The 26,569-nt window shown below is 34.2% G+C and overlaps 7 protein-coding genes and 2 non-coding genes across 12 annotated transcripts; 3 read left to right on the top strand and 6 right to left on the bottom strand.

Annotated features, from left to right (window-relative positions):
• On the bottom strand, positions 1,079-2,168 carry LOC18614154. The gene is made up of 3 exons (XM_007051769.2): positions 1,994-2,168; positions 1,838-1,899; positions 1,079-1,748 (listed from the first exon to the last, which is right to left on the bottom strand). Exons 1-3 carry the CDS (start codon positions 2,049-2,051, stop codon positions 1,620-1,622), a joined length of 249 nt encoding a protein of 82 aa, XP_007051831.1. The 5' UTR covers positions 2,052-2,168; the 3' UTR covers positions 1,079-1,619.
• On the top strand, positions 3,461-7,987 carry LOC18614153 (probable serine/threonine-protein kinase At5g41260). The gene is made up of 11 exons (XM_018129176.1): positions 3,461-4,002; positions 4,252-4,341; positions 4,428-4,648; positions 4,768-4,903; positions 5,265-5,398; positions 5,483-5,588; positions 5,841-5,926; positions 6,076-6,264; positions 6,438-6,590; positions 6,828-6,941; positions 7,241-7,987. Exons 2-11 carry the CDS (start codon positions 4,260-4,262, stop codon positions 7,493-7,495), a joined length of 1,476 nt encoding a protein of 491 aa, XP_017984665.1. The 5' UTR covers positions 3,461-4,002; positions 4,252-4,259; the 3' UTR covers positions 7,496-7,987.
• On the bottom strand, positions 8,158-8,229 carry TRNAC-GCA. The gene has a single exon. It is a non-coding gene; the product is annotated as a tRNA-Cys (tRNA).
• LOC18614152 lies at positions 8,470-10,758 on the bottom strand. The gene is made up of 3 exons (XM_007051767.2): positions 10,318-10,758; positions 9,686-9,740; positions 8,470-9,090 (listed from the first exon to the last, which is right to left on the bottom strand). The coding sequence occupies exons 1-3, from the start codon at positions 10,543-10,545 to the stop codon at positions 8,753-8,755; spliced, it is 621 nt and encodes a 206-aa protein (XP_007051829.1). The 5' UTR covers positions 10,546-10,758; the 3' UTR covers positions 8,470-8,752.
• On the top strand, positions 11,894-14,053 carry LOC18614151. Its single transcript, XM_007051766.2, has 3 exons — positions 11,894-11,912; positions 11,945-12,116; positions 13,746-14,053. The coding sequence occupies exons 2-3, from the start codon at positions 12,000-12,002 to the stop codon at positions 13,857-13,859; spliced, it is 231 nt and encodes a 76-aa protein (XP_007051828.1). The 5' UTR covers positions 11,894-11,912; positions 11,945-11,999; the 3' UTR covers positions 13,860-14,053.
• Positions 14,265-16,401, top strand: LOC18614150 (UPF0187 protein At3g61320, chloroplastic). Its single transcript, XM_007051763.2, has 4 exons — positions 14,265-15,105; positions 15,290-15,457; positions 15,576-15,782; positions 15,866-16,401. Exons 1-4 carry the CDS (start codon positions 14,410-14,412, stop codon positions 16,043-16,045), a joined length of 1,251 nt encoding a protein of 416 aa, XP_007051825.1. The 5' UTR covers positions 14,265-14,409; the 3' UTR covers positions 16,046-16,401.
• On the bottom strand, positions 16,376-19,080 carry LOC18614149 (riboflavin biosynthesis protein PYRD, chloroplastic). Of its 2 annotated transcripts, none has more exons than XM_018128530.1 (4): positions 18,895-19,080; positions 18,197-18,778; positions 17,560-17,858; positions 16,376-17,372 (listed from the first exon to the last, which is right to left on the bottom strand). In XM_018128530.1, the coding sequence occupies exons 2-4, from the start codon at positions 18,590-18,592 to the stop codon at positions 16,769-16,771; spliced, it is 1,299 nt and encodes a 432-aa protein (XP_017984019.1). In that variant the 5' UTR covers positions 18,593-18,778; positions 18,895-19,080; the 3' UTR covers positions 16,376-16,768. The 2 variants fall into 2 exon arrangements, with proteins under 2 accessions (XP_017984019.1, XP_017984020.1); XM_018128531.1 differs by having other exon boundaries at positions 18,197-18,774; positions 18,895-19,071.
• On the bottom strand, positions 21,518-21,591 carry TRNAV-CAC. Its single transcript has one exon. It is a non-coding gene; the product is annotated as a tRNA-Val (tRNA).
• LOC18614148 (serine/threonine-protein kinase STY8) lies at positions 22,504-26,562 on the bottom strand. 3 transcript variants are annotated; one of them, XM_018116537.1, is made up of 12 exons: positions 26,236-26,562; positions 25,906-26,166; positions 25,739-25,813; positions 25,212-25,292; positions 24,927-25,021; positions 24,607-24,727; positions 24,447-24,526; positions 24,125-24,187; positions 23,865-23,977; positions 23,700-23,785; positions 23,354-23,472; positions 22,504-22,864 (listed from the first exon to the last, which is right to left on the bottom strand). In XM_018116537.1, the coding sequence occupies exons 1-12, from the start codon at positions 26,260-26,262 to the stop codon at positions 22,726-22,728; spliced, it is 1,260 nt and encodes a 419-aa protein (XP_017972026.1). In that variant the 5' UTR covers positions 26,263-26,562; the 3' UTR covers positions 22,504-22,725. The 3 variants fall into 3 exon arrangements, with proteins under 3 accessions (XP_017972026.1, XP_017972032.1, XP_007051823.2); XM_018116543.1 differs by having other exon boundaries at positions 25,906-26,142; XM_007051761.2 differs by having other exon boundaries at positions 25,906-26,562.

The raw sequence follows: 26,569 nt of genomic DNA, 5'->3' as shown, positions 1-26,569 counted from the left end.
TAGTTGCAGGAGATCGGGGAACAGGGGATGCTTGCTTACTTTGCTTCTTGTACATGCTTCATGAGCCTGTGTAGTGAAAATATTAATCAAATTATAAATTAATCAATAAATATTTATCGATTATTAATGATAATTATTAATTTAGATTACAAATTGAGAATTAATTTGTGTGATAAACTCGGTGTAGTGGAGTCAAATGCTTATCCCTGGTAAAAGCACGATTGGAATCAATTGAATCAATCATCGTGTACCGGTAGCAATCATGTCTAGCTATTACCATTTAACATCACAAACATGCAATTGAACTTCTCCAAGCCATAGCTAGCCAAATTTACTAAAAGCTGGCATAAAGAAATTCACAAGGAAGTATGCCAACCTGCACAATGTGTCGGCCAAAAACTTCACTGCAAAGGAAACACACATCTGTCTTAGCACTTCCGACAATAAACCTGTTTATCAGCTTAAACATAGGCTTGAGCATAGCCAAAACATAGTTATACAACCAAGCATCAACACATCACCGGGCAATCCGACCATAGCACCTTTCCCTTGATGTAGCATTAACCTGGACTTCTGACTTCACTATGCAGAACAACTGCATAGAATAGATAGGCACACTTCATGTCAATAAATAAGACCCGTTTGGGTCATCAGGTGGCAAGGCACAAGGGAACGTAAGTGTTTTGTGTAACACTGAAACTGTAAGCATTTCCTCATTGAAACCCAACAAGAGTTTAGTGGCTTGGTTATAAGCAAGCCATCCAGGGAGTTTCTTCTAGCATCCAACATAATATTTTCCACACTTATATATACAAATGGATCCTAACAAAGAGTCACCTTTTTGTGATCTCTACAACCTTCTTGCCTTACCATCATGTATCGATACAATATAAATTTTGCAGTCTTAACACATTACAATATCAAAAAATTTTCTCTACTCTAAAAAAATGATTCAAGAAAAGCAAATATTCCGATCAGACAAAAAAGGCTGGATAAGATATCATGTTGTCTCTTTAACCATGTATTCCAAACCAATAACATATTTATCTTAGTAAGAAAATTGGTCTGCCAAAACAGATTCATTAACCAACATAAGAAAATCATCTCACATTCATAATCTACAACATTAGAAACAGCCATCCAAGGAGTTTCTTCTAGTATCCAGCATAATATTTTTCACACTCATATATATATATATATAGATCCTAACAAAGAGTCAACTTTTCTTGATCCTCAACAATCTTCTTGCCTTCCCATCATGTATTGATATAAAATAAATATTGCAGTCTCACACATTACCAAATCCAAAAAATTTCTCAGCTCTAAAAAAAATGATTGAAGGAAAGCAAATATTCCCATTAGACAACAAAGGCTGGATATGAGATCATGTTGCCTCTTTAGCCATGTTTTCCAACACATACTTATCTTAATAAGAAAATTCGTCAGCTAAAACAGATTCATTATAAATCATGCTGTCACACTATCAAAAATTCTCAAGCTAACATATACTTTAATCTCAATAAGCAAAATTTAACAGAAATAAATATATATATATATATATATATATTCCCATTAAAATCACAAAAACCGTGAAGCTCAAAATTTTATTACAGGAACCTTCATTTGTCAAGCTCCATAGCTTGAGCTGCTTTAGCTTTTGCCACTTCTGTCAACTTGGTCTTCAATTTTCTCTTCCCTACTTGAAACCCACTTCCACCTTTCTTCTTTTTATTCTCACTCCCATCAACCTAATTAAATTTTAGAAATACCCCATAAAATATATCAATAAATCAACCAAAAAAATTTATTAACTAACGAAATTATAAAAGACTCTTACCTTCATCTTATTCTTCTTTGCTTGAAGCTTCTTAGCCTGCTTTTCTTTCTCTGCCTTCTCTCCTAAATTGCCAAAAATAAATACACAATCATAAATCACTGAAGTAAATAAATCAAATGAGGCATAAAGAGGGACGAAACATGACGAATTTGGTACTTTGGAGATCGAACTCGTGCTGCTTCTTTCTACGAGCTAAATTATTCTTCTTCGACATCTTCTCCTGTTGGCACCGCCTCGGACTTGATTGTTCTTCCTCCTCTTTGCTTAAACCCTAACCCAAACTTGAGTCAATTTTTAAGCAGTAAATGCTTGTATTTTCGCGATATCTCACTTTTGCCTCAAAACTTTATTTTATATCTCGTTGGGCAGATAAATTTAAAACTCCTTTTGGGCTGATGTCCTTTTGACCTGCTTGTGGATCATGGGCCCATATCTTCATTGATATTGGGCCGGGTTAAGATTCTTTAACTACTTATGCAATGAATTTGTTTTATTGTTTTTTCAAGGGTTAATAATTCATACTAGGATGTTATAATCTTGTGATCTAGAACTAATAATTTAACAGATAAATGAATTGATATAAATAAGATATAATTAATTAATCATATTAAAGTCCTTGATACAAACGCAGCGCATTTATTATGAGTCAAATGATATGATACAATTAACATGTTTAAATAAAATCTACCTAATAGACATCATATAATTAACTTACTTGAATAAAGTTAGTTAGTTCATTTAATAAGAATAATAAATTGCTTTAAACATTTTTAAAATATTAATAATTTAATAAATAAATTTAAATGAAACAAATATGTTGAGCAACGTAAATTAACTTATTAATATGATTAAGACACAATTATACAAATCCAAATTAGTTAAATTCTTGTTGCATTTAGCAAATTGTGTCAAAAATTATTCGGTCTAATTTTTTTCTATTAGATTGAAATCCTTAAATTTTGATGTCGGGTATTTTCTTTTCATTTTACGATTTACAATTAAATTAACATAATAAAAATTTGATATGTTTAAAATATTGTAAATATTTAATTCAATGATATGGACATATATTTTATATATAAAAAATTTAATTAAAATATTATTTTATTGATATATTATTATCTTATCTTGTTTAAAATGGAAGGAAGAGATTTAATTTAAAAAAAAAAGGGGGAAAAAAAACTGTCCATTGGCTTATATAATTCGATACAACTTTCCTTTGAACAGTTCTTACCCGATACTGTCTCGACAAAGAAAGATTCAAAGGGGTCCCGCTGATCGAACACCTCCAACAACGGAGAAAGGTAAAACATGCAAACCAAACGGCGCCGCATGAAGCAAATTAAAGTCCGCAAATTGAAATGATTACGGCGGGAGCCATGGAATGATGAAAGACGTTTTTCTCTCTCTCTAAAAGACTTTAAAGGGAAAAAAGAAAAGAAAGAAGAAAAACTGGCTCTGTTCTCTGACGGAGACCACTTCCAGTCCCATCCATGTCAATCCCAAATCACCAACGGTGCCAGATTTTTAATTTATATAAATATTTTAAATTAGAAACTTAAAAGGAAGTTCCAGTTTAAATTTTATTCAAATAAAAAATATATATTTTTTAGGCCCAGTCAATAATTATTCCAACACACTTGCCTTTAAAAATTCGCTTAAAATAATAACCAGACGCTAGGGCTTTGAATAAAAATTCGTGACATGTCGGTAGATTATTCACTCTAAACAAACAACTGAGTCCCCAAACAAAAAAAGATTTTAATTGTCCCTGTTCATGAATCTGATCTCCATCTCATCTCTATTTTTATCAATCAACGTTCTCAGATTTTCGGATATTGTTTGATGTCGAATTGTCGATCACGATTTGATTCTTTTGGGTTCCCAATAATCACGTTTTTATTTTTTATTTTTAGAAATTAAAAAGTTTATTACTCCAGTAAGTATTTGTTGGATCGAGGATACATAGGAGACAGGAATCTGAAAAATTTCGGTTTGAGTTTGATTGTGATTTGAGAGAAGGGGGACGAGAAATGTGGTGGATCTTGTAAAAGTGGAGTTTGATTTGATCCAGACAAGGATAAATCTGATTGGTTCGAGGATAAAAATCAGAAGAAGCGTCAGTGAAACTGAGTTGACTCGGAAAAGAGGAACCGCTTTTTGAGGTATTTCAGTTAATCTTTCTCTTCTCTCTCTCTCTCTCTCTCTCTCTTTATTTGCCTGCTCGTATTTATTATTACTCCTATTTTAAGTAAGTTCCTTAATAGGAATTCTGTTCCAGAATTTAAATGCCCTGCAAATTTATCCAATATTTGTTTGGCATAAATTGAAGTAGAGAATACTGCTCCAATTCAGCTTTTGATAATTAACGCTTGAATTTAACGATTTAATTAATAATTTTTGGGTTTATGAAGTTTCTGAGATGGGGTGTCAGTGCTCTAAGTTAACACCATGTTGCTGGGATTCACAGTTCAAAGCAGCAGTGTTAGAAGCCCCTGATGTTGGTGGGTATAATTGTAATTTTTCATTGGTAGTTGGTTTGATTGCCGAGAATCATAATGGTTGGTTAAATCGATTAACTTTGTTGCAGAGAATGAGGAGAAGAGCGAGGTTGATCACTTGCCTGTGTTTCGTGAGTTCACGTTGGAGCAACTCAAGAATGCAACATCTGGATTTGCGGTGGAGAATATCGTTTCTGAGCACGGTGAGAAGGCTCCTAATGTTGTTTATAAAGGGAAGTTGGAGAATCAGAGGAGAATTGCTGTTAAACGTTTCAACAGGATGGCTTGGCCTGATTCGCGACAATTTTTGGTAAATATGGTTTGCACTTAGCTGAGCTTTCGTTGCATTTCTTTATTAGTAGTAATCAAGTGCATTAGTTTTCGTATGCCTATGATCGTAACTTGGGCTATTTTCTTCTGCATCTGTAGGAGGAAGCAAGATCAGTTGGTCAGCTACGCAACAATAGATTGGCAAATTTGCTTGGCTGTTGTTGTGAAGGTGATGAGCGGTTGCTTGTGGCAGAGTACATGCCCAATGAGACACTTGCAAAACACCTTTTTCATTGTAAGGCTTATCCTTATGTCTGTACTTTTATATGTTATGATTGGATATCTAATAAAATTAGTTCCTGCAATTGGCCCTTAGAATAGCTGATGTATTTAACCAATGATAACTGGTTTCTAATATCTGTTGGTAATATGCTTCCATGTAAACAAATAGATTATCTAAGTTAATGTAGAGCCGGGAAGTTTGTACTTTGTACATATCACTGGTGTTCATGTTCTGCTGTCTGATTCATTATTGCTTTTTCTTTGTTGCATTTTTAGGGTTATATGGCTTAGTTAGCCGTATAAAGTTATGTGTCCTGGATGCTGTCTCAAAATGAAAAAGTGTTTGGAATAATTTATTTACTTGACTGAATCAGGGGAAACACAACCAATGAAATGGGCCATGCGGTTAAGGGTTGTACTCCATCTTGCACAAGCTTTAGAATACTGCACAAACAAAGGGCGTGCGCTATATCACGATCTCAATGCTTACAGAGTTTTATTTGATGAAGTAATAATTAATTATCTGGTTGTCTGAAAATTTTTGGTTGCTAATTTTATATGATTCCTCTATTTATAATTTAGAATTTTGCAGGATGAAAATCCAAGACTTTCAACCTTCGGTCTGATGAAAAACAGTAGAGATGGAAAAAGCTACAGTACAAATTTGGCATTTACTCCTCCTGAATATTTGAGAACGGGTATTTACATTATGGATATTTTTATGCAATGTATTCTACTTCGTTGTTGTTGGATAACAGCTCAATGAAATTCTAGCCATGTCTCCCTATTTAGCATGGTTATATTTAGATTTAACTCTATGATATCATTTCATCATGATTTTAAGTGTTCATTAAGATGCTAACCTGCTTGTGGATTTGTCTGGCACAACTTTAGTACTTGATGCATTGAATAATCCAAGATTATGTTTCACATTTATTTTTGGTACGTAGGAAGAGTTACATCAGAAAGTGTAATATATAGCTTTGGCACTCTTCTGCTTGATCTTCTCAGTGGAAAACATATCCCTCCTAGCCATGTAAGTTGCTTCTTTCTGAAAATAATCATTGGTATTGTTTCTTTTCTCATCTGGACATGCTGGAATGTTTATCGTTGTTGAAGTTGTCATGACATGGACATTTTAATACCTTTCACCTTGATTTCTAATGCCTAAGCATTTTGTGCCAGGCCCTTGACTTGATACGAGACAGAAATCTTCAGATGTTAACTGATTCCTGCTTGGAAGGGCAGTTTTCTGATACTGATGGAATGGAGCTAGTTCGTTTGGCTTCTAGATGTTTGCAGTATGAACCCAGAGAGCGGCCGAATCCTAAATCTTTAGTTGCTGCTTTGACACCCCTTCAGAAGGAAACTGAGGTAAGTTGTTTTCCTTTTTCCCATCAGTTACTTTCACATGTGAGTAAGATGGTTGAGCAGTAGCATTGGAGTTTGATTCAGAAATCTTTTTTTCCACCAAGGTCCATGCATTACTAAGAAAAAGAGCAAAAAAGACTGCAGTTTTTTGAGTTATTCTTTCCCTTCCTATGTAGGTTCCTTCACATGTCTTAATGGGTATCCAAAACAGTGCTTCCTTCACTCCTCTATCCCCAGTTGCAGAGGCTTGCTCAAGAGGGGACTTGACTGCTATACATGAGATCTTAGAGAAACTTGGATACAAAGATGATGAAGGAGTAGCAAATGAGGTTTGTGTCCACTTAGCTTGTCTTTTACCCTCTCTCTCACTTTAATTGCAATACCAGTTACAGTTTTGCTCACATTGTAGGTGATAATCAAATTTTCTATTCTTCGCTGTGCTTCTGTTTTAAATTTCCTTTAATTGCAACTGCTTGGTATTCCTCTATATCTTGTTTGGTCTCTGCCTAACATGCAGAGCACTTGTTTGCCATTGTTTCTGAAACAGTTGTTCCGTTTTCCTGCAGCTATCCTTCCAAATGTGGACTGACCAAATGCAGGAAACCTTGAATTCAAAGAAAAAGGGTGATACTGCTTTCAGGCAGAAAGACTTTAAAGAAGCAATTGAGTGTTACACTCAGGTTTAGTTAATTTTTATGTCATTTTAAAGAACATTACTTGTGACTTCCATTATAATTTTTGTACATGCTATCCTTTTGAATATTCTTTTTTTACTTGTGCAGATTCCACAACCTTTATTTATGAATGGCATGCATCTAAAGTGCTATATGTTCTTTTCTGTTTTACATTAATATAATATATCAAAGATTTTTTAAAAATAATTTAGTTTTTCTCCTTTTTTTGATTGTTAGGTTTTCTCGATACTTCATATGCATGTTGTTCTTAGAAACCTGCTGACATTTTCTCTATAAATGAGCAGTTCATTGATGTTGGTACCATGGTGTCTCCGACTGTTTTTGCACGGCGTAGCTTGTGTTATCTCATTAATGACATGCCTCAAGAAGCTCTAAATGATGCAATGCAAGCGCAAGTCATTTCCCCTGTATGGCACATAGCTTCCTATCTTCAGGCTACTGCACTTGCTGCTCTTGGAATGGAGAATGAAGCACAAACAGCACTTAAGGAGGGTGCAACTCTTGAAGCCAAGAGAAGCTCAGCAGCTGGGCAAAAGTAAACGGGGTGACATGCAGACTGTGAATCTCCTAACTGCAGTGCTTTGTTTGTGGAGATGACTGCCTTGCATTGATTTTGGGAATCCACGAAGACCGTGCAACCACGTCTCATTCAGTCCATAATTCAGCCGCACAAAAGCAATTATTTTACCCTGGAGAATGCCATGAGAGCATCATGGGGTTGAGGTTTTCTGGACAAAGCATTTGGACAGGGTTGTAGTCATTGGTTTCTTTCGCTTTTTTAATTGTTTATTTTCCTTTTGAGTATGTGGGAGTTCTTTCATTCTTTGTTCGGTTTGATCAGTTGTGCATGTTATGTAACAAATTCTTCCCTGTCACATTGATTGGGAGCGGAGAAACATTTTCTTCCCCTCGTGTTACCTTTTTCAGAAAAGAGAATGAGAGCAAAAGTTGTTCACAAGCTTGTAATTTTCTGTATAGATAGGATGCTTTTCAATGTGTTGGTAATGAAATCAGTGGTTTTAGAGACCAAACTCTGTTTGATGCACTAATCTCTCTGCCTCTTTGCTTGGTGCTGGTAACAAACGAAGCATGGTTCTCATGACGAATGATGGATTTTTTCAATCAAGAAGCTTGACAAAAAATTTTGCATTGTAAAGCTACTAATTAAAGTTGCTTTGCAATCAAAAGTAGGAGAATATAGAGGGCCCAACCGGGTTCGAACCGGTGACCTCTTGATCTGCAGTCATATGCTCTACCACTGAGCTGTGGACCCTATTTGCCGGAAAGTTGTAAGTTTTCAACAAATTTGTAGAGAATAATTATTTCCTACCTGTTCAACCCTATGCAGGAAAGTTATAACTGTTATGAAGATACCTATTTTAGTAATTCTTTAACAAAAACTCATATCATTTTCTAACATTGGGGCCAACAGGGTTGAAACCCGTCGAAGTATATGCATATTGCACCTCTACTTGCAAAGTTTGCATCTCCCATTTAATAAAAGCAGAAAAAAAGAGTAAAGATCATTACTTGTTGGAGATCTGTTAGTTTTATTTCTCACTAGATGTCAATGACACCCTATTTTCTTTTTTTTCTTGAAAGAAACTTGGATTAGAAAGATGACAAGAGTATCAAGCAATGTGAGAATTCAGACTTACAGATCCCTTGAAAACCCTAATATGTTTTACTACAATCATTATACAAATGATAATCCCTTGATGTCTATAGTAAGGTAGAGCTCCAAAAGCATTTGCTGTTAATGCGTTATTTGGCCACCACTACATGCCAGAAAGAGTTCACTCTCCCCGTAATGTTGCTTGAGCACTTCGAAATGATTCCTTTGTTACTCCATAATGAACAGGTTTGCTCCCTGCAAAGGTGATAAAGTTCCATCCAAAAGCTGACCCTCCGACAATATACGTCTTGGGAGCTTCACCATCTTCAGATTGTTGCTTATCAGAGACATTACTTGACTGGAATGTCTTATTTTCAGATGATACTGCTGGCTGAACAACTTGAGGCTGCTCTTCTGGCTTCTGCTTCATTCCAGTTTCATCTGCTGCATTATTACATTTCTCTGTGGGGACAGTTCCAGCTGGCATCTGCTTGTACAATTCCATCAAAAGCTTCACCTCTGCATTTCACAAGTTTGAAACACATAAATGCAAATCATGAACCCAACATAAATAACTTATGCACCATGTGATATAGCAAAGAGAGCTCATTTTATAGAAGTTGTTCTATGACAAAATGTTTGACCATTAGCAACCAGTCAACTGCAAATAATAATAATTTGAGGTCAACCTGACTTCCGGAACTTAATGTGAAATTTAGGATTGCCCAGCTCAAGATGCTTTGGCTGTTAAGCTTTTGGGTGAATCAGTTCCTAAGTTTTAAGCTTGTCTAACAGGCAGATTAATCAAGTCAGGTGAGGTTTCAGAGTAGTCAGCCAAGTCAAATTGAAGTTTCTTCATGCAACCCTTTAACAGTTTTACTGATTGTAATTTAACATGAAAGACTCAAAGATGATCATAGTTAATAGGTGGAAAACAAACTAAGGAGATGCTCGTCCTTTCTTTTCCTACTGGCGAAGCCAATAGATAGCAGAAACGGATCAATTCCATGAAGATTTGTAATTTGCAACAGTTACCAAGCCATAGATGAATTGAAATGAGGAATACACCATGCCTACAGTTGCAAAACTTAAAAAAGCATATCGATGAGCTTACTTTCTCTAATTTCATCGGCGGCCTTGCAATTTCGAAAATCAGGAGTTCGAAGCACCTTCAAGGAACGTACACATCCATATCATATCAACAATATGTTCCATAGATATAGAGCAATAAAAAACCCAAAATAATTCATTCATGCACCCAGAGTGATGAAACTATTTCAAGCACACATGATTCTTCAGTGAGAATAGCCAAAGAAAAATTAAAATAAAATAACAGGCAAATCAATCACTATAAGGACAAATGTGAAGGATCCTCCCTTTACTTTGTCCACCCTATGCTAATCGAACATGGAGCAAAGGATCACAATGTAAACTTGAACAACTACCCTCAGTTAAAAAAACATAAAGATGATACAAAATTAACAAATTTTCACAAACCAAACACGATAAGGTCACTTGAAGAAGAAAGCACAAAATGGGAACACCTAAGAATCCAAAATAAAAAATTTTGAACAAGTATAACTCAATTATACTGCCACATATTTAGTTGGAGAAGTAAATGGGGAGGCCAGCTCTGAAAACTGAAACTTGATCACCAAATGGGGTTTTTTTTTCTTCTTTTATATCAACATACAGCGAAAGGAAAAGAAACCAAAACCCAGAAATGAAACAAATTAGGAAGTGTACCTCGATGAAATGAGGACGGAGATCTCTGAGGATAAGGCGCATCTTGTGATACTCGGAGTGTTGGAGTTGGTCATTGCTGGTTTCTGGAGGTCTTTTCTTGCCAGCTGGCTGTTCTGGTGCAGTAGACGGTGGTGGTTGTTGCGGAGGAGGAGGGCCTGTTTGGGCTGCGGCTGGTGGGTTTGGATCTTGGATCGGTGGTGGGTTCTGGGCTGCCTTTGGCTCTTCCATTTCTCAGTTCAAGATTATAAGGACATCAAAGGCTGCGTCGTCCTTTTAACAAATTATAAAACGGAGAGAGGAAAGAGAAGCAAAGAAAGGGTAAAATAGCTAGAATTCTCTAAGCTTTAACTAATTAAGAAAGTACATCAAACATAAATCTGTACAATTAAGGGTAAAATAGCTAGAGTTTTTTAAATTTTATTCATAATTTTATGTGAGTTTATTAGTCAGTAAAATGGATAATTCGTTTTAAAAAAATATTTTTTTAATTTAATAATATGATAATATTAAAAAAATATTTTATTTTTATTAATTTTAAAATTTATTATTATATAAATTATATTTTTAATTTTTTTATAAAAATAAAATTTTCAAGCCTTTGGGAGTATGGATCTGGTGCTCCCTAAGTAATAATGGCTTATCACATTGTTTGAGAAAAAAAATTAATTTTTTTATATATTTTATTAATGGTATTTTATATTTTTAAAATTTATTATTTATTTCGAAAATTAATGAATTTGTATGAAATTTTGATTAAAATTTAAAAAATTTGGATATTTTTCCTTAAAAGTAATAATCTGTCAAGTTAAATTTTTTAATTTATTTTATTACAAAAGTATTAAACCGAAAAATATGAAATAATTCTTGAAAAGGTGGTACTTATAGTAAATTTATTTTTGACTAATATAATATAAAGTTAATAGATAATGATTGTGTAAATTTTTTAAATTTCATATAAATTATTATCAATATAAGGTATTAATTTTTTATTTTAATAAAATTTAAACCAAATATATTTACTCGTGATAGATAACTCGTACAAAAAAACCAAAACCAATTAAGTACTATTAAGATTCATATTTTTATTAAAATATCTATTGAATTATGTTAACCTTCTACTATTTCAAGCTATGTGGTTCTAGTAAATTTTTATTAAAATAATAGAGATATGAAATGTAGTAATTAATAATAACTCTTAATTACCAAGATTGTTATGACCAATAATTATGAAATAAAATTATACATTAATATTCAATTTTATTTTTTAAAAATTGTTAACAGTAAAAGATTTTGATAATTGCTTATCTTTTAAGATGCATTATTTGGAAAGTCTTAACGAAAATAAGGAAGAATAGGTAAAATAAGATAATATTTCTTATAAAAAAGGTAAAATATTGTGCAATTATGCTATGATTTTTAATTTGATATTTTTAATTGTAAAAATAAGTATAAAATATATTATATATCATACCATTAAGAAAATAAATTGGATTAAACATAAGTTAGTAGTTATAATAAATATAAATATTAGTGAAAAAATACATTATTTTTTTATAAAACCTTGGAATTTGGTCCTTGGAAAGCCTACCGTAACCTTCTAATGTCTATTTAGGCCCTGTGAATTTGGTTCTGAAATAAACCAAAACCAAATACTATCATAGTTGTATTTTGATGATTAGGAAATGATGAACCCTCGAGCAGACAAGTTGGTGAGGAGGACTACCATGGTGGCTACTGCTACTGCTTCCTACTTCCTCTTAACCGCTGACTATGGCCCCGAACCCAATGTTCTCGACCCAGTAAGTCTCTTCTACTCTTTTTCCAATTGTTTTGCTGACAAAGCCTTTCAAAGTCCAAACTTTGGGTTTTCATCCTTGAGGATAAGGGCATCATTTAAAGTTCATTCTTTTAAGTTTTTTTGTGTGTTTTTCATCGATTGTTTGTTGCCTTTTCGTATAGAGATTGAAGCTTCCCTTTTGGGGTTCTTATTTGTGGGTTTGGTCTAGTGATGTTGTCTAGTCAGGAATCAGTCTTTATGAGTAAAAAAATTGGAAGCTGGAGCCTCCAGATCGTTGTTTCTTGCCTACTTTGGAAGGCAATTGGCAAGAAAGTGGTATCGTTACCCATGATTTGCGGTCTATGATGTTCCACAGTCTTGAAATAAGCTGAAAACATTCTAATATTGTTAGTGAATAACAATGTTAAGATGGTTGAGTGGTCGATTCTAGTTTGTAAAAAGGAGTGGTGAATGTATTTATAAATTATGATCTTATATAGGAATTCTGAAATTGTTTAGGTGCCAGAACCAGTGACAAATGCACCCTTCATTAGGAAGAAGAGAACCCTCTATGTTTCAGTATGGGGGGTGATTGGAGAGGGGGATGGTTTGATGCACAAGTTCTACTTTAAAATTTAGCGTGGAGAATTATAACAAATAATGATGAATTGCTAGATGGACGTAAACTGCAAAGTTCATCAAAATTTCAAAAGAAATGAAATAATTAACACTGAAGGATTGAACTGGCTAGTTGAAGAGTTTAACCACTTCTATGCAGGATAGGATGCTAACAACTAAACAGACATAAATATCACAAGAAAGAGTTCTTAGACGGTGGAACTGAATGTTTTTGATGTGATTATATGCAGTTGAAATACTTTCTTATGGGGTCTATGTTACAACTTAAGAATGCAGATGCATTCTTTATTTGCGAGAAGTTAGAAGTCTGACAATATTCTTTATTTCACCTGTAAGGTAGCCTTTATTAGTTTATAGTTTTGGCTTGCATAGAGCAAGTTTTTAGTTGGTAAAATGTTGGCTGCTAGAATCTTGTCAAATGTAACTGGGGCGTCTAATATTTTATCTCTTGTACATAAGTTGTTCTAATCGTCCTAAGTTCCCATCTGCTTGTAATTTCTGGGCTTTTTATGTTTTAACTTGTTACTTCCTCTGTTTCCATAGAGTCCACAACTCCTATTTCTTTTAGCTGCATATGTAGTCCAAATCTCTCAATGTGGGCATAAATTTTACTTTGCCTCCTATTGAGTTTCATTATTTAGAGCATGCCAGATGTAGATGAATTGCTTTTAGTTTGTTAAGCTTGAATGCTAGAGTTCGTGGAAAAAAGACTGCTAAAAGAAAGAAAGCAGGATGTGAAAGAAACAAGGGGATCAGGAGGTATCCCCCATTCTAAAACAAAATCCTCAACAAGTAGATTGTAGAAAAGAAACCAGGAGGCTTGATCATTACGATCTTAGTTATACGTGGTGATCAGAAGTGAACTTTTTGGGGGGAATAAGGGGATTTGCTGATGCTGTCATGTATTCTGCTGCTGTGTTATCCGTATTTTTGTCTTAGAATTTGATTTTATCTCCACACGCTGAATATTGCAACCTTTTTGAAATTCTGTTGACATGATGTTCCATTGCAGATCAAGAAGGCCATACTATCAGCACAAAGTTCTCTGAAAGAGTTTATCCTTGGGTCAAGGAAAGAACATCAAGAAAGTTCTGTGAGTTCCAGCAATGCAAAAGAGCACCCATAGTCAATACTCCATTCCATAGGACACTGAAGGAAGCAGTTATGAGTTTTTAAGGTTTTTCTGGTCATTGACATTGTGAATACACGAAAAATGTAATGAGAACGAGACCAAGCTTCCTTTGGAATCGTGTACATACATACAGAGAGCTTTTGAAGCAAGAATTTCGATGCCAGTCCCTCATTATTTTTCTTCCTTAATGTTTAATATTTATACTAATTTATATTTTGAATATAAGTATTTTCATAGCATGTAAAGTTCTTTCATCCTTATTTTCTTTTAGCAAATGAAAATCTAATCAAATTAAATCAACGGAAGAGAATGCCCCCGTGACATGGATTCTCAGACTGCCCTGTAAGGGTAACTTTTTCGATTATCCTCTTGTTATCCGAATGAAATCCTTAATATGTGTGTCATCCTCCTTCACAAAAACTCACTTCTTTCTTACTTACCCACTCCCACCCTTCCGCACTTCCTCTTCCTACTCTTCTCCCTTGGAGCCCTAACATAGTAAGATGTCCATCTGCTGCTTCGCTCTCCCTCCTAACCCTGACTCATGGCTCAATCTCCGAACCCTTCAAAGCTCTTCCTCTCTTCCAACTTTACCCCCAAACCCCTACTCAGGTTACACCCCAACTCCTCTCTTCTTACCAAACTCAAACAACCTCCATCTTTCAAGATCCTTTCCTCTCTTTCCCCACCACCACCGCCACCGAGCTCAAAGCCCACCCCGACTAAAACCCTGAATCTTGTCTCCCTCCTCCGTGCTATCCCGGACTGGGCTGATCGCATTCAAGAGCGTGGAATGCAACAAAACCGTGCTCTTTACAACCATGAAAATTGGGTTTACCACAGAAGTTCACTACGTCATCTTCGACATTTACTTTCCAGTTTACAGTCACGTGTCATCTTATCACTGGTGCCACCTGTTTTAGCCTTTACTTCGGTGGCTGTGGTCATTGCCGGATACAACACTGCCGTGGATTTGCATTGGTTGCCTGGTTTTTTCCCAGTTCTGAGAGCTTCTTCGTTGCCTTATCAGTTGACAGCGCCTGCATTGGCTTTGCTGTTGGTGTTTAGGACTGAGGCCTCGTATTCGAGGTTTGAAGAGGGTAGAAAGGCTTGGACTAAGGTGATTGCTGGCACAAATGATTTTGCAAGGCAGGTCATTGCCGGGGTTGAGAATTCGGGTGATGAGTGTATGAAAAATGCTCTCTTGCACTATATCATGGCTTTTCCTGTTGCACTTAAGGTGGGTTTGGTTCAGTTTTTCTTTTGTCTTTGAAGCTTCTTTTTTCGTGTTATTACTTGTCTAATTATGGAGTAATTAGAAAATAAAATACAAACATACCAAGTTCATAAATGGCTTGAAAGAAGGAAGGAATTTCGTTGAAAATTAGTAGTTAGTGATCCATTGTTCATGGTTGTTTTTGCAGTGTCATGTTATGTATGGCTCGGATATTGGCAGAGATCTTCAAAATTTGCTTGAAGGTGATGATTTAGCGGTGGTACTAAATTCAAAGCATCGGCCCCGCTGCATAATTGAGTTCATTTCTCAAAGCCTTAAAGTGCTGAACTTAGAAGAATCAAAGAGAACTATGTTGGTATCTCCCTTCTTGGACCATTTGAACTTTAAATTTTAACCAATATTTTTGAGAGGAAAATGATGTAGAGCTCTAAAATGAACTGTTTTAATGTTCTTATAATCTCATTACATTCCAGGAGTCAAAGATCTCATGTTTCCATGAAGGAATTGGTGTATGTGAACAACTCATGGGTATTCCCATCCCTTTATCATACACTCGCTTAACATCAAGGTTTTTGGTCCTCTGGCATCTTACTCTTCCTATCATACTCTGGGATGATTGCCATTGGATAGTTGTTCCTGCAACTTTCATAAGTGCTGCCTCTCTATTCTGCATAGAAGAAGTATGTATCTCTTTCTGTGTTGTTTCTGTACATAGGAGTAACGTTTTTCTCTTTGATCTTCACAAGTTTCTTTCATGTTGCAGGTTGGTGTTCTTATCGAGGAGCCATTTCCGATGTTAGCTCTTGATGAGCTTTGCAGCGTGGTGCAGAACAACATTTGTGAAGCAATTGCAACAGAGAAGGTTATTGAAGCAAGGTTAAATGGAAAACGAAAGAGGCATTCCTACAAGCATTCACCTAATGGTTGGCCCAATACACAATGAACAAGAAATTTTCCTAAGGCAGTGCCTTTTGTGAAATCCCATTCAAGGCTAAATATCCCACACACCTCTGCAGCTTGGCATGGTCTCTGCCTTTTTTGCCAACTTGAATCTGGATATCAAAGTATGGTTGAATCCATGCGTGCAAATATGTGTAACGAAATGACATTGTTAGGATATGTATATATTTCATAGCAGCCACTTTCCACAAAATTTTCTTTTTCTCCCAAACAGACGTGTTTGGGAAATATCGATTGCACGACTTTGCTGCAATGAGAGTGAACCTGTAAATTGGTTAAAATCTTTAAGCCTAGAAATGTCAGTAAAGGTAACTTGAGGAGTAATTCTCCTGTTGGATACTATCTTAGCAATGTTACAGAGCACTCCAAATGGTTTCACTTTTGAATCTACAGAATCCTATCAGCATTAAGACCTATGAAGATCAAATTCAATTGTGGTTGTAAGCTGATGTTATTCTTATTCTCACTCTTTTTGGGGTTCGTAAGAATGCTTCTTCAATATTACAAAACATATCAGCACATGGAGAGGACAACATTCGTGACACAGGGCTACCAATCCCACTCCCTTTCTCTGCAAGAAAACCAGAAGAGTTGCAGCAGCACTGTCCATATAATTTCTTCATGAAGTCTGTTGCTCAATGATATCCCATGGCATCAAAGAACCAACAAAGCCAAGTGCCAGTAAGAAGTTGTTGCATTGTTTTAATCACCTATGTTGAAGATATCCCTCAAGCACAATGCTTTTATTTGAAATCTTGGATTGTAAATTCTTCACTTCTAGTCTTTCAGCCAGACTATTCAAGGCCACGAGTGAGTCTCCACCATTTGATTCATCCCAAAACGGCAACACTTCCATCACTAGTTTTTGCAACACATTCTGCTCAATTGCTTCTTTGAGAAGTACTTCAAGCTCACCAAAGCTGCCCCTCATATCCAACAAAACACTACATAAACCCTGGTGCTTACAGTGTTCTAGAATTGAAGTCAAATTTATCCGCTCCAAAACCACTGCCTCAAATCCTTTTTGAGCCAAATCTGAATCTATGGCTGTTTTTTTGTCTGCAAATATTATCATCTTAGAAGTTTCTTTAGAAAGACCAGGAAGTCGACAAGGATTTCTTGCTACTATAATTTGAAGAGGCTGATTGGCACCAGGCTCCTGTGATGTAGGAATTGAGGACTTCTCAGTTAAGGAGGCAGAAAGTATCACTGCATCATATTCCTGTAACAATTTTGAGTAGTATCCACCAGTCTCTGTAACTCCATCCCCAAGCTGGTCCAAAAAGTGGCCATTGACAGCGAGGGAGTATCTGGAGGTCAGGAAAAGCCTGTGCTTAGAATTCACTGTCCTAAAATCATGGTATAATTTGAAAACCAGAAACACACGTAGCAACATGTTTGTATGTATACACACGTGTGCTAAACAAAACATTCAAAGGGAGCCAAAAAAAAATCGAATCAATGTCATGTTTATAACTTGAGAAGAAATAAATTTACCTTAATGTAACAAAAGGCTTCCCAGTCAACATTTGATGGATATAGGCTTCGATGAGCCTCTTGCATAACTCTTCTTCAACACCCACAGTCACATCAATTCCGGCATCTCGCAGTCTATCCAACCCCTTTGAAGCTACAATTGGGTTAGGATCCACCATACCAACCACCACCCTTTTCACTTTTGCTTTAATCAATGCTTCAGTACATGGTGGAGTTCTTCCAAAGTGGTTACATGGTTCCAAACTCACATAAGCAGTTGCATTCTCAGCCAACTCCCCAGCATTTCTCAAGGCAAACACCTGCAAGTTTAATTTTCTGAATTCAGTCTAATATACAGTCCAGAAAGCAAGAAAGAATGACCAAATTCCAACTGAAACATAGATTGCAAAAACTTAGAGCTAATAATGCTCAACCAGCATTAAACAAGTTATTTCTTGCATTTTTATTATAATATCTTTTAAGTGACAAAAAAAGTGTAGACTTTGTTTTTTCACTCTGGAGAGTAAAGTTAATCCAGTGATTTTGTTTTAAATTCATTTCTCTTACCATTCCAGATTGGCAGTTCCTTCATTACTGTCAAAAACCGCACAACAATTTACAAGTGAATATAAATGAATAGAGAGAGAATAGGGATTACCTCAGCATGAGGCTGGCCAGCTTTCGGATGAAACCCTTCACCAACAATCTTACCATCTTTTACAATAACACAACCCACCATAGGATTAGGACTTGTGCAGCCAATCGCAGTTCTTGCCAACTCCACACACCTCCTCATGTAAAACGCATCATCAACACTCTCATCTTCCACCACTCCACATCTGACCCTAACCAGACCACCACATTTTCTCAAACTAGTTTGAAATTTAGATACCCTTTTGAGTGAATTAAAAGACCAAGAAGGGAAATGTCCATTTACCACAAGTTCGGCAAGCTGGTGTCTTGATGAAAAGGAAGTGAAAACGTGGGGAGAAGGTGAGAGGTTGGGTGGAGTTAGAGTGAAATGTGGAAAGGAGTGTAATTGAATTTGCATCATTCTCCCACAATTTCAATACAAAATTGTCTCCTTTTTATTACAGTTACGAATTCCAAGATAAACCCCAAAGCAACAAGTTCAATCTTTTGGATTTTTTTTTTTTTTTTGAAAGGTGACACCAAGTTCACCAGGTTCAATCTTCACTCGCCTTTTACACTTCCTTTCTTCTGGAATTCGTTAGTCTTCCTAATCCACAAAACCCAACTCAATAAATCAAATATTTACACCAATTACTTCTACACAAAAAAATAAAGAAAAGGGAATATAAACATTGAAAAATGGGTGTCAAAGTGAAAATATACCTGCTAGATGCTTGATTATATGTGGGTTTATAACCGAATCGACAAAGAAAGTGGATCGAAACTGAAAGCGGCAAAGGAACTGAGATTGGCTTTGAAGATTCTGCCTAAGAAGTAAGGATGTGGAAGCTTACATTTTCTGGATACAGAAAATTGTAGCCTCCCGATTTTCGAAGATAAATTTTGTCTGGGAAACAGAAAAACGGAAATTTTAAAAGTTAAAAGGTAAATTTTATTGAGTAAAAAAATTAATGTCCTTCGATTTTAGTAGGTAAAGGTAAAAGGTAAATTTTATTCAGTAAAAAAAATAATGTCTTTCGATTTTAGAACGTAAATGTAAAACGAAAATTTTGTTGAGTAAAAAATTTAGTTAAAGTGCTTTGGAAGTTCCTATATTAACATATTTCATTCAATTTAATATCTTTATTTAAAATCACAATACTTTAATCTACTTTAATCTCTTGATTTTGATAATTACTTTAATTTAATCTCTTCTCTTAACGACTTCTAATTTTATCATTAAAAAAGATAATGTTAACGACAAACATGATCATATGACATACCATGTAGCATTGATGTGATGACATAGTAGTGCCATATAGCATTAATATAATGATGTGGTAATATTAATGTGGCACTGATATGCTGAACTATCGATGCTATGTAGCAGATTAAAAAAATTTTAAAAAATAATTGTACCACATTATAGGAATTAAATTAAATAAAAATATATGTTACAAGGATTAAATTGAATAAAATTGAGATGTTGAGCGAATAAATTGAAAAAAATATTTTAAAAATATGAACATCTAAGTAGCTGATAGATATACTTATTCATAAATGAAATATTTAAGTATAAAAGATTTATAGTATTAAAAGATATGTAAATAAATTTTTATTTGATTATTTATTTCTAGAATATGTATATTAATTTATCTTCTTTATAACAATTAAGTTTAAATTCTCCTTCTATAAAAAAAATTTCAAAAAAATTTCATACTTAAAGCTAAATTTAGATGAATAACTTGTGCTATGTTAAAATAAAATAACATAAAAAGACTAAACAAATTCTTTTTTTCTTCTATTTATAATAATATAAAAATTAAAAATTTATTTGACTTAATTTTTAACTTGAACTGAATTCAAATTAGCAAAATATATTGATTTAGTTTTTTCTTTTAAAAAATGAATAACGGAAATATGAAATTGACGATGATTATAACAATAATTTCTCGTTCTGACTTGTTTGATTTGAGCATGATAAATCTCTTATTACACTCATAGAATCTGAGCTATTCTACCCATTTAATTAATTAATTATTTTTTATATTTTTATTTTATTTAATATTTTAGGTTATATTTTTTATGTTAAAATTTTCTAAATTAAAGATTGTATTTATGGCTGATAGAGTTAAATATAATAGTAAATATTTGCATAATTTTATTTTGTATTTATAAATTTTTTGTAGATCTAAATTAATAATTTAAATTTAAATTTAATAGAATTTAATTGTGGTATTTAAACTTAAATAAAATCTTTTTATAGGAAACTTTCAGTAAATTTAAATAAAATGTAAATTGAGTTAGGGTTGAATAATTCTAAAAGAATGGGTATTTGTAAATTGTGAAAGTTATAACTAAATAACCTATTTTGCTAATTTGAGTTTAATTCAAATTAAAAACTAAATCAAATAAATTTTAAATTTTTATACTATTATAAATAGAAAAAAATAATTTATTTAATCTTTTTATATTATTTTATTCTAACATAATGCAAGTTATTTATCTAAATTTGATTTTAAAGATGAAATTTTTTGAAAATTTTTTTATAGAAGGAGAATTTAAACTTAATTTTTATAAAAAATATAAATTAATGTACATATTCTGAAATTAAATAATCAAATAAGAAAATATTTATATATCTTTTAACACTATAAATCTTTTATACTTAAATATTGGACCTATTAATAAGTATATCTATAATCTACTTAAATATTTGTATTTTTTAAATTTTTTTACAATTTAGTCCCTCAACATTTTAACTTTGTTCAATTTAATTCATGTACTATATATTTTTATTCAATTTAATCCAAATGACGTGATATAAAATTTTTTTTGAAAATTTTTTATTTGCCACGTGGCACCAACACATCAATATTGTCACATCATCATATTAGTACCACGTGTCATTGTCACGTCATCATGTCGATGCCACGTGGCATGTCGCTTCATTATGGTAATACCTTATCATTAAAAATATGTTACGTCAACATCACGTTAGTACTAACGTCATCCGTTTTAGCGACAAAATTCAATGTCGTTAGAGGAAGGGATTAAATTGAAGTAATTCTCAAAATTAAAAGACTAAATTGCAGCGATTTTGAGTAGAAGAACTAAATTGAACAAAATGTCATAGAATATGGATTTTTCATATATTTTAGTTAAAAAAAAATTATTGAGAGGGAGACTAAATTAAAGTAATTCTCAAAATCAAAGAATTAAATTATTGCGATTTTAAATAGAAGAACTAAAATGAACAAAATGCCTTAGGAGCTTCTCGGATACTTTAACAAAAAAAATTTTATTGAGTAAAAAATTAAAAAGGCTTTAACAAAAAATTTAATAATGTCTGAGCCCGGGTTCGAACCGGGGACCTCTAGTGTGTGAGACTAGCGTGATAACCAACTACACCACCCAGACAATTTGTTATTATTATTTTTCTTGCATATAAGGTAGCAACTAAGTTAATGTTATAAATTTTGTGGGTTAATGTTATTAAATTTGCTAAATTTAATATTTGCCTAGATGGTGAAGATGAATTTAAGAATTATTTATACATTATTAAAGATTCATATATATATCTATTGTAATATTTTTCTGAAAATACAATGTCCACTAAACAAATAAAAAAAAATCTATGCAACATATTTAATACAAACGAGGGAAATTAGAATATATAACTTTCCTATTTATGTATTCCAAATTCACTATCTATTAGAGATATAACATTTTCATAAAGTTTATTGTAATTATGAAATCGTGTTTTTTTTTTATTAAATCTAGTACGATAGGATTATACTAATTTGTAATTCAAAATTCCAATGCAACAAATTCTGTCAATCGTTTTATATATAAATACAGATATATAATGATCGATTTCAATTTTTTTTTTCAAATGTAGATTTGGTTCACTCTAATTATATTGTTTATTAATAAAAAAAAAAGAACGTGGAGGGATAAAACATTGAAGGAAGCCTCAAAAGTTTTGGAGTAATGCATCAAATTAGATTAGGCACATGCATGAATGATGAATCTATATTTATGAGAATATTAGCAATAAGATAATTAAGAATGTCAGTTTCACGTAATTTCCTTTGGTTAAATGTGGGTTCAAATCCTTTTGCAAGCTTATTGATCAGAAAAAGAGACAAGCTGCTAAGCTAGCACAATTGCACAAAACTGAGGAAGTTGTTGATTTCTTCAGATTTAGAATTTGATACATTCATATCCCAAGGAAATTGATTACAGATTCAGGTTTCCAGGTCTTGCATGAACTGAGGCAGATTATTCATCAAAGAGATGCAAGCAAAACCTAGAGAGAGAGAGAGAGCATGGGTTGCATAACCTGTGTATATAGTTTAGTTCCCCATAAGGTTTTTTTTGTACACAAGATCAAAGGGATGATTAACATTCTTGTCTACATTGTTATTTGGTGTAAAGAAATTGATACAGATTCTTATGAAGGGACAAAAGTAGCGAAAAGGAGAAACATAAAACGATTATAGTGAAAAAGGGATAACTGGATAAGATGCTCCTGCTTGTGATGAGATAGTTTCATAACACAATACAGCTACAGAAGGATTTCCTTGCTTTCTCAGTTATAAAACTATTCTGGATTACCTCTAGCTGCACTATTATCTCTTCGAATGTTGGTCGACAATCTGGATTTTTGTGCCAGCATGCTTTGAGAAGACTGAATGAAGAGAACAAAACCATTAGTTTTAGATACATGATGCAGAACAAGTAATTAAAAGGAAAGAAAATGACAAAAACAATGTAATGTAGTTAATTCTGAGTAAATCATCAAGATCTACATTTGAGAGTTGCTGATACAAATTTAGATGGCAGAAGCGATAGGGGGAAGGTATTCTCAAGGATAACCTTATATTAGCACATGCATCAACTTTCAAACACAATTCTAGAATTCCTACATATTCTTATGGCACCAAAATGTCACATGCCAGTTTACATCAATTGCTAGTTTTTAACTATGTTAACCAACTCAAGGATGCCTTATGTTGTATCTTCACTACCCCAAGCAGGCGGTTGATCTATGGAAATATTTGGTGAAAGTTTTTCTTAGATTCTCAAATACACTTTATCATATTCAATGGCATTTTAATTTTGATTCTTATCAACAAGCCCAAGTGGCAAATCAGGAAAGCAAACCTAGAGAACTCACGTCTTCATTTCTTCAGGGTATATGAATGAAGAGAGAGGTGGCCTTGAATCTTCATACGCCCTTCTGTCTGCAATTTGTTCAGCGTTTTCCACCCTATTTGATGGTGCTCCTTGTAACATCTGTAAGGAAATTTAAAAAGCAACAAGCACATGATATTCAAACAGCCGTGCTTGATCTGCCATGAAAACTATCAGTAAGAAGTTTTAAAAGATAATGCATTTGGTAGAACTTTTTCCATGAAGTTTAATTGATCTATACAGAAGATCAGCCTACTATCCCATATTGCACCAAAAAAATATGAACAACAATTCATATATAAACAATCCATATTCCCAACTTAAGATACCTCGTGCACGATTAAAGCAAAGGAGAAGACATCAATGCTCTTCCCATAGGATTCTCGGCGGTAAACCTCGGGTGCCATATAACGATCTGGCAAATATCATAAGAGCATCTGAGTAAACATTCATTACTTACAAATATTTAATTCTCAGAAGGAAGGGATTTTTACATGAACCAGTTCCCCCAGTCATTTTGTAACCATATGAATCCTTTTCCTGAGCAATTTTGCTCAAACCAAAATCAGTAACCTTAAGGCGGCCTGCTTCATCTTGTAAGACATTCCTGCGGGTCCAACAGAATGAAGGCATCAGAATTTTTCCCTTTCAATGGCTACTTACCTAGCCAAGCATGTCCTCCAAGTTGGTTCACAAAATGTCGAGTGGCAAACATTTGACTTGGGCATCAGCTGAAAGATCAAATTTGCAATACCTTGGTGTCAAATCTCGGTGTATTATAGCATGTGGCGTATGCTGGTGTAGATAATTCATCCCTCTGCAAGGTTTTGGCAGATATCAGCTGGTTGTTGGATTCAATAACAATGCCCCAACACTATAAGTAAACATAATCCAAACCAGAGCAGCAGATGCGGAATTACATAACAAGATTTTTTGAAGCAGAAGTTTATCAATGGTTTTATTATTACTTTTCACAATCCAAATTCTTGTCCTTTCCTGAAAATTCATGTCAACTCTTGCCGAACTGTTTTTTTTCTACTAACACCGATAAACAGAAAAGTGGCAGTAATATGTACCTTGCAATATCTAGAGCATAGGCAATGGTTGTTGTTGGATCAAGTCTTCCCTTCTTTTTCAATATATCATACAAACTTCCCTAGCACATCACAATTTAAACGACAATAAGCACAAGAAAATCTTACAAGAGTTGATCATAACGAATGGGACAAGACTCACATTCCGAAGGTACTCAGTGAGGAAGATCAAGCGATCAGAGTGCTTTAGAACGCCAAGAAACTGCACTATATTAGGGTGGCGCAACCTTTGCCACAAAGCCAGTTCTTTTAAGAAGGCATTTCTGTTGAATAGTCAACAGCAAGGAGTCAAAGTCACTATTATTGTTAAGTTTTACTGATCTGCAACATTTTGTCACAAAGCCAGATCCTTTCAAACTTTTAGTGACAACCAGATAACAGTCTGACTAAAAGTACTTTAATGAGGGCTTACAGATAGAGAGAGAACGAAGCTTGTTATAAATCATAGCATATGAAACTTACTTCACTCTAGGATTTGACGCAATGGAGGAACGAATTGTCTTGGCTGCAACTTCAGTGCCACGCCACTTTACCAGATAAACTTCACCATATGCTCCCTGCTATACTCAATAAATTAAGTATGGGTGAAGTATCACCAATAACACAAAGATAAATAAAAAAAATGAGTCAAATATTACCTAAAGGTGGAAGCATCAAGGTTTTAAGGCAATGGCTAAAACAGGAAAAGGCAAGGTGGGGAAATCATATCAGAATGCTCAAGAAAATTAAAAAAGGGGAGAAACTTGCCTCTCCAATAAGGGTTGCTTCATCCATTTTCACCTCCATGTGATCAATTTGAAAGCACGGAGCTTGAGAGTCATTTCCCACCTATCTCAAGGAGTATGATAAGATTTCAAATGAGATGCAAGATGATATGTAGAGGCCCAGCCCCCTGCCCCCCAACCCACCCACACACAAACAGACTACTCTATACCTTATGTTTGCATTGGCAATATGATACTTGTACACTAAACACAAGTCTCAAATTTTAATAAGGAGATATCATGTATGTGAATGAATTCATTTGCTGCTTGCCTGCTTTTGCTTTTAGAACTAAATAGATCAGTGGACGAGCCACATAAAGTTCGAAGTAAGCTTTATAAGATTCCCTAGAACAAAATGGTAAGGTGGTCTTGTTCTCATGCATAATTTATCAACAAAGAAAAGGTCGCACATTTTGTAATGCAGAAATTGGCATTGTGAGAACAAAAACACAATCTTAAACAGAAATCATCGAAAAAACAAGGCACAGATGCATCAATAAGGTAAAATACCGGATCGATTCCCCCTTTAGCTTCAAGTATCTTGCAAATCTCATCATGACCACAGCTACGGGCATCAGACAATGGCTACAAAATTACCCACATCAAATCCATTCTGATCAATCTAACCAAAAACAAAAAAATCTTGATGAGGAGAAAAGAACATGAATTAAACTTACAGTTCGACCCCAACGATCTAAAGAATTGACATCAGCTCCTCTATCAAGAAGCAGAACAACAACTTCAGTCCAACCTTCACAAGCTGCTAAATGAAGGGCCGTCCTCCTATCGTAGTCAGCCACATTAAGATCCACTCCTTTCTCCAATTCTTGTATGACACAGGCTTTATCTCCTTTACTTGAATATGCAAGCAGCCTATATGTACCCCCTGAATCAACTTTCGAAGGTACCATCCTCTGTTCCAAACAGAATCCTACTAACTTCATAAACAGCAAAAAAAAAGAGTTGTTCAGCTTGAGTTATGATCTTTATGAAGAGATAGGATTTACCAATGAGGGTGGCCTGAAATCTTCCATTGTGATTGCAGAACCGATAAGGCGGAGTTGTTGAAACGTAAAAGGATTGAAAGAGTGAAAGAAATAATAGCTTTAATAAGAAAGGCTTAAAATCGAAGCAGTGACAGTTAACATTGTAGGAAAGTACAAGTGATTGTTCATCGTATTCTTCGGAGCCGCTCAAAGTTATCTTCCTTTATTGTTTTGTCTTCATTCTTAGATTTTGACTAATCAAATTAACTGCCTCGTTTCGTTCGCCTGGAAATGGAGCTTGACATCAAGTGGTTTCAACGCAGGGATTGGAAGAACAATCAAGATGAATTTTTCT

This window comes from Theobroma cacao, chromosome 1 (genome assembly GCF_000208745.1).
Source record: "Theobroma cacao cultivar B97-61/B2 chromosome 1, Criollo_cocoa_genome_V2, whole genome shotgun sequence".
Lineage (NCBI taxonomy): Eukaryota > Viridiplantae > Streptophyta > Magnoliopsida > Malvales > Malvaceae > Theobroma > Theobroma cacao.
Note: the sequence above shows the minus strand (reverse complement) of the source record. Positions and strands in the feature narration are given on the sequence as shown.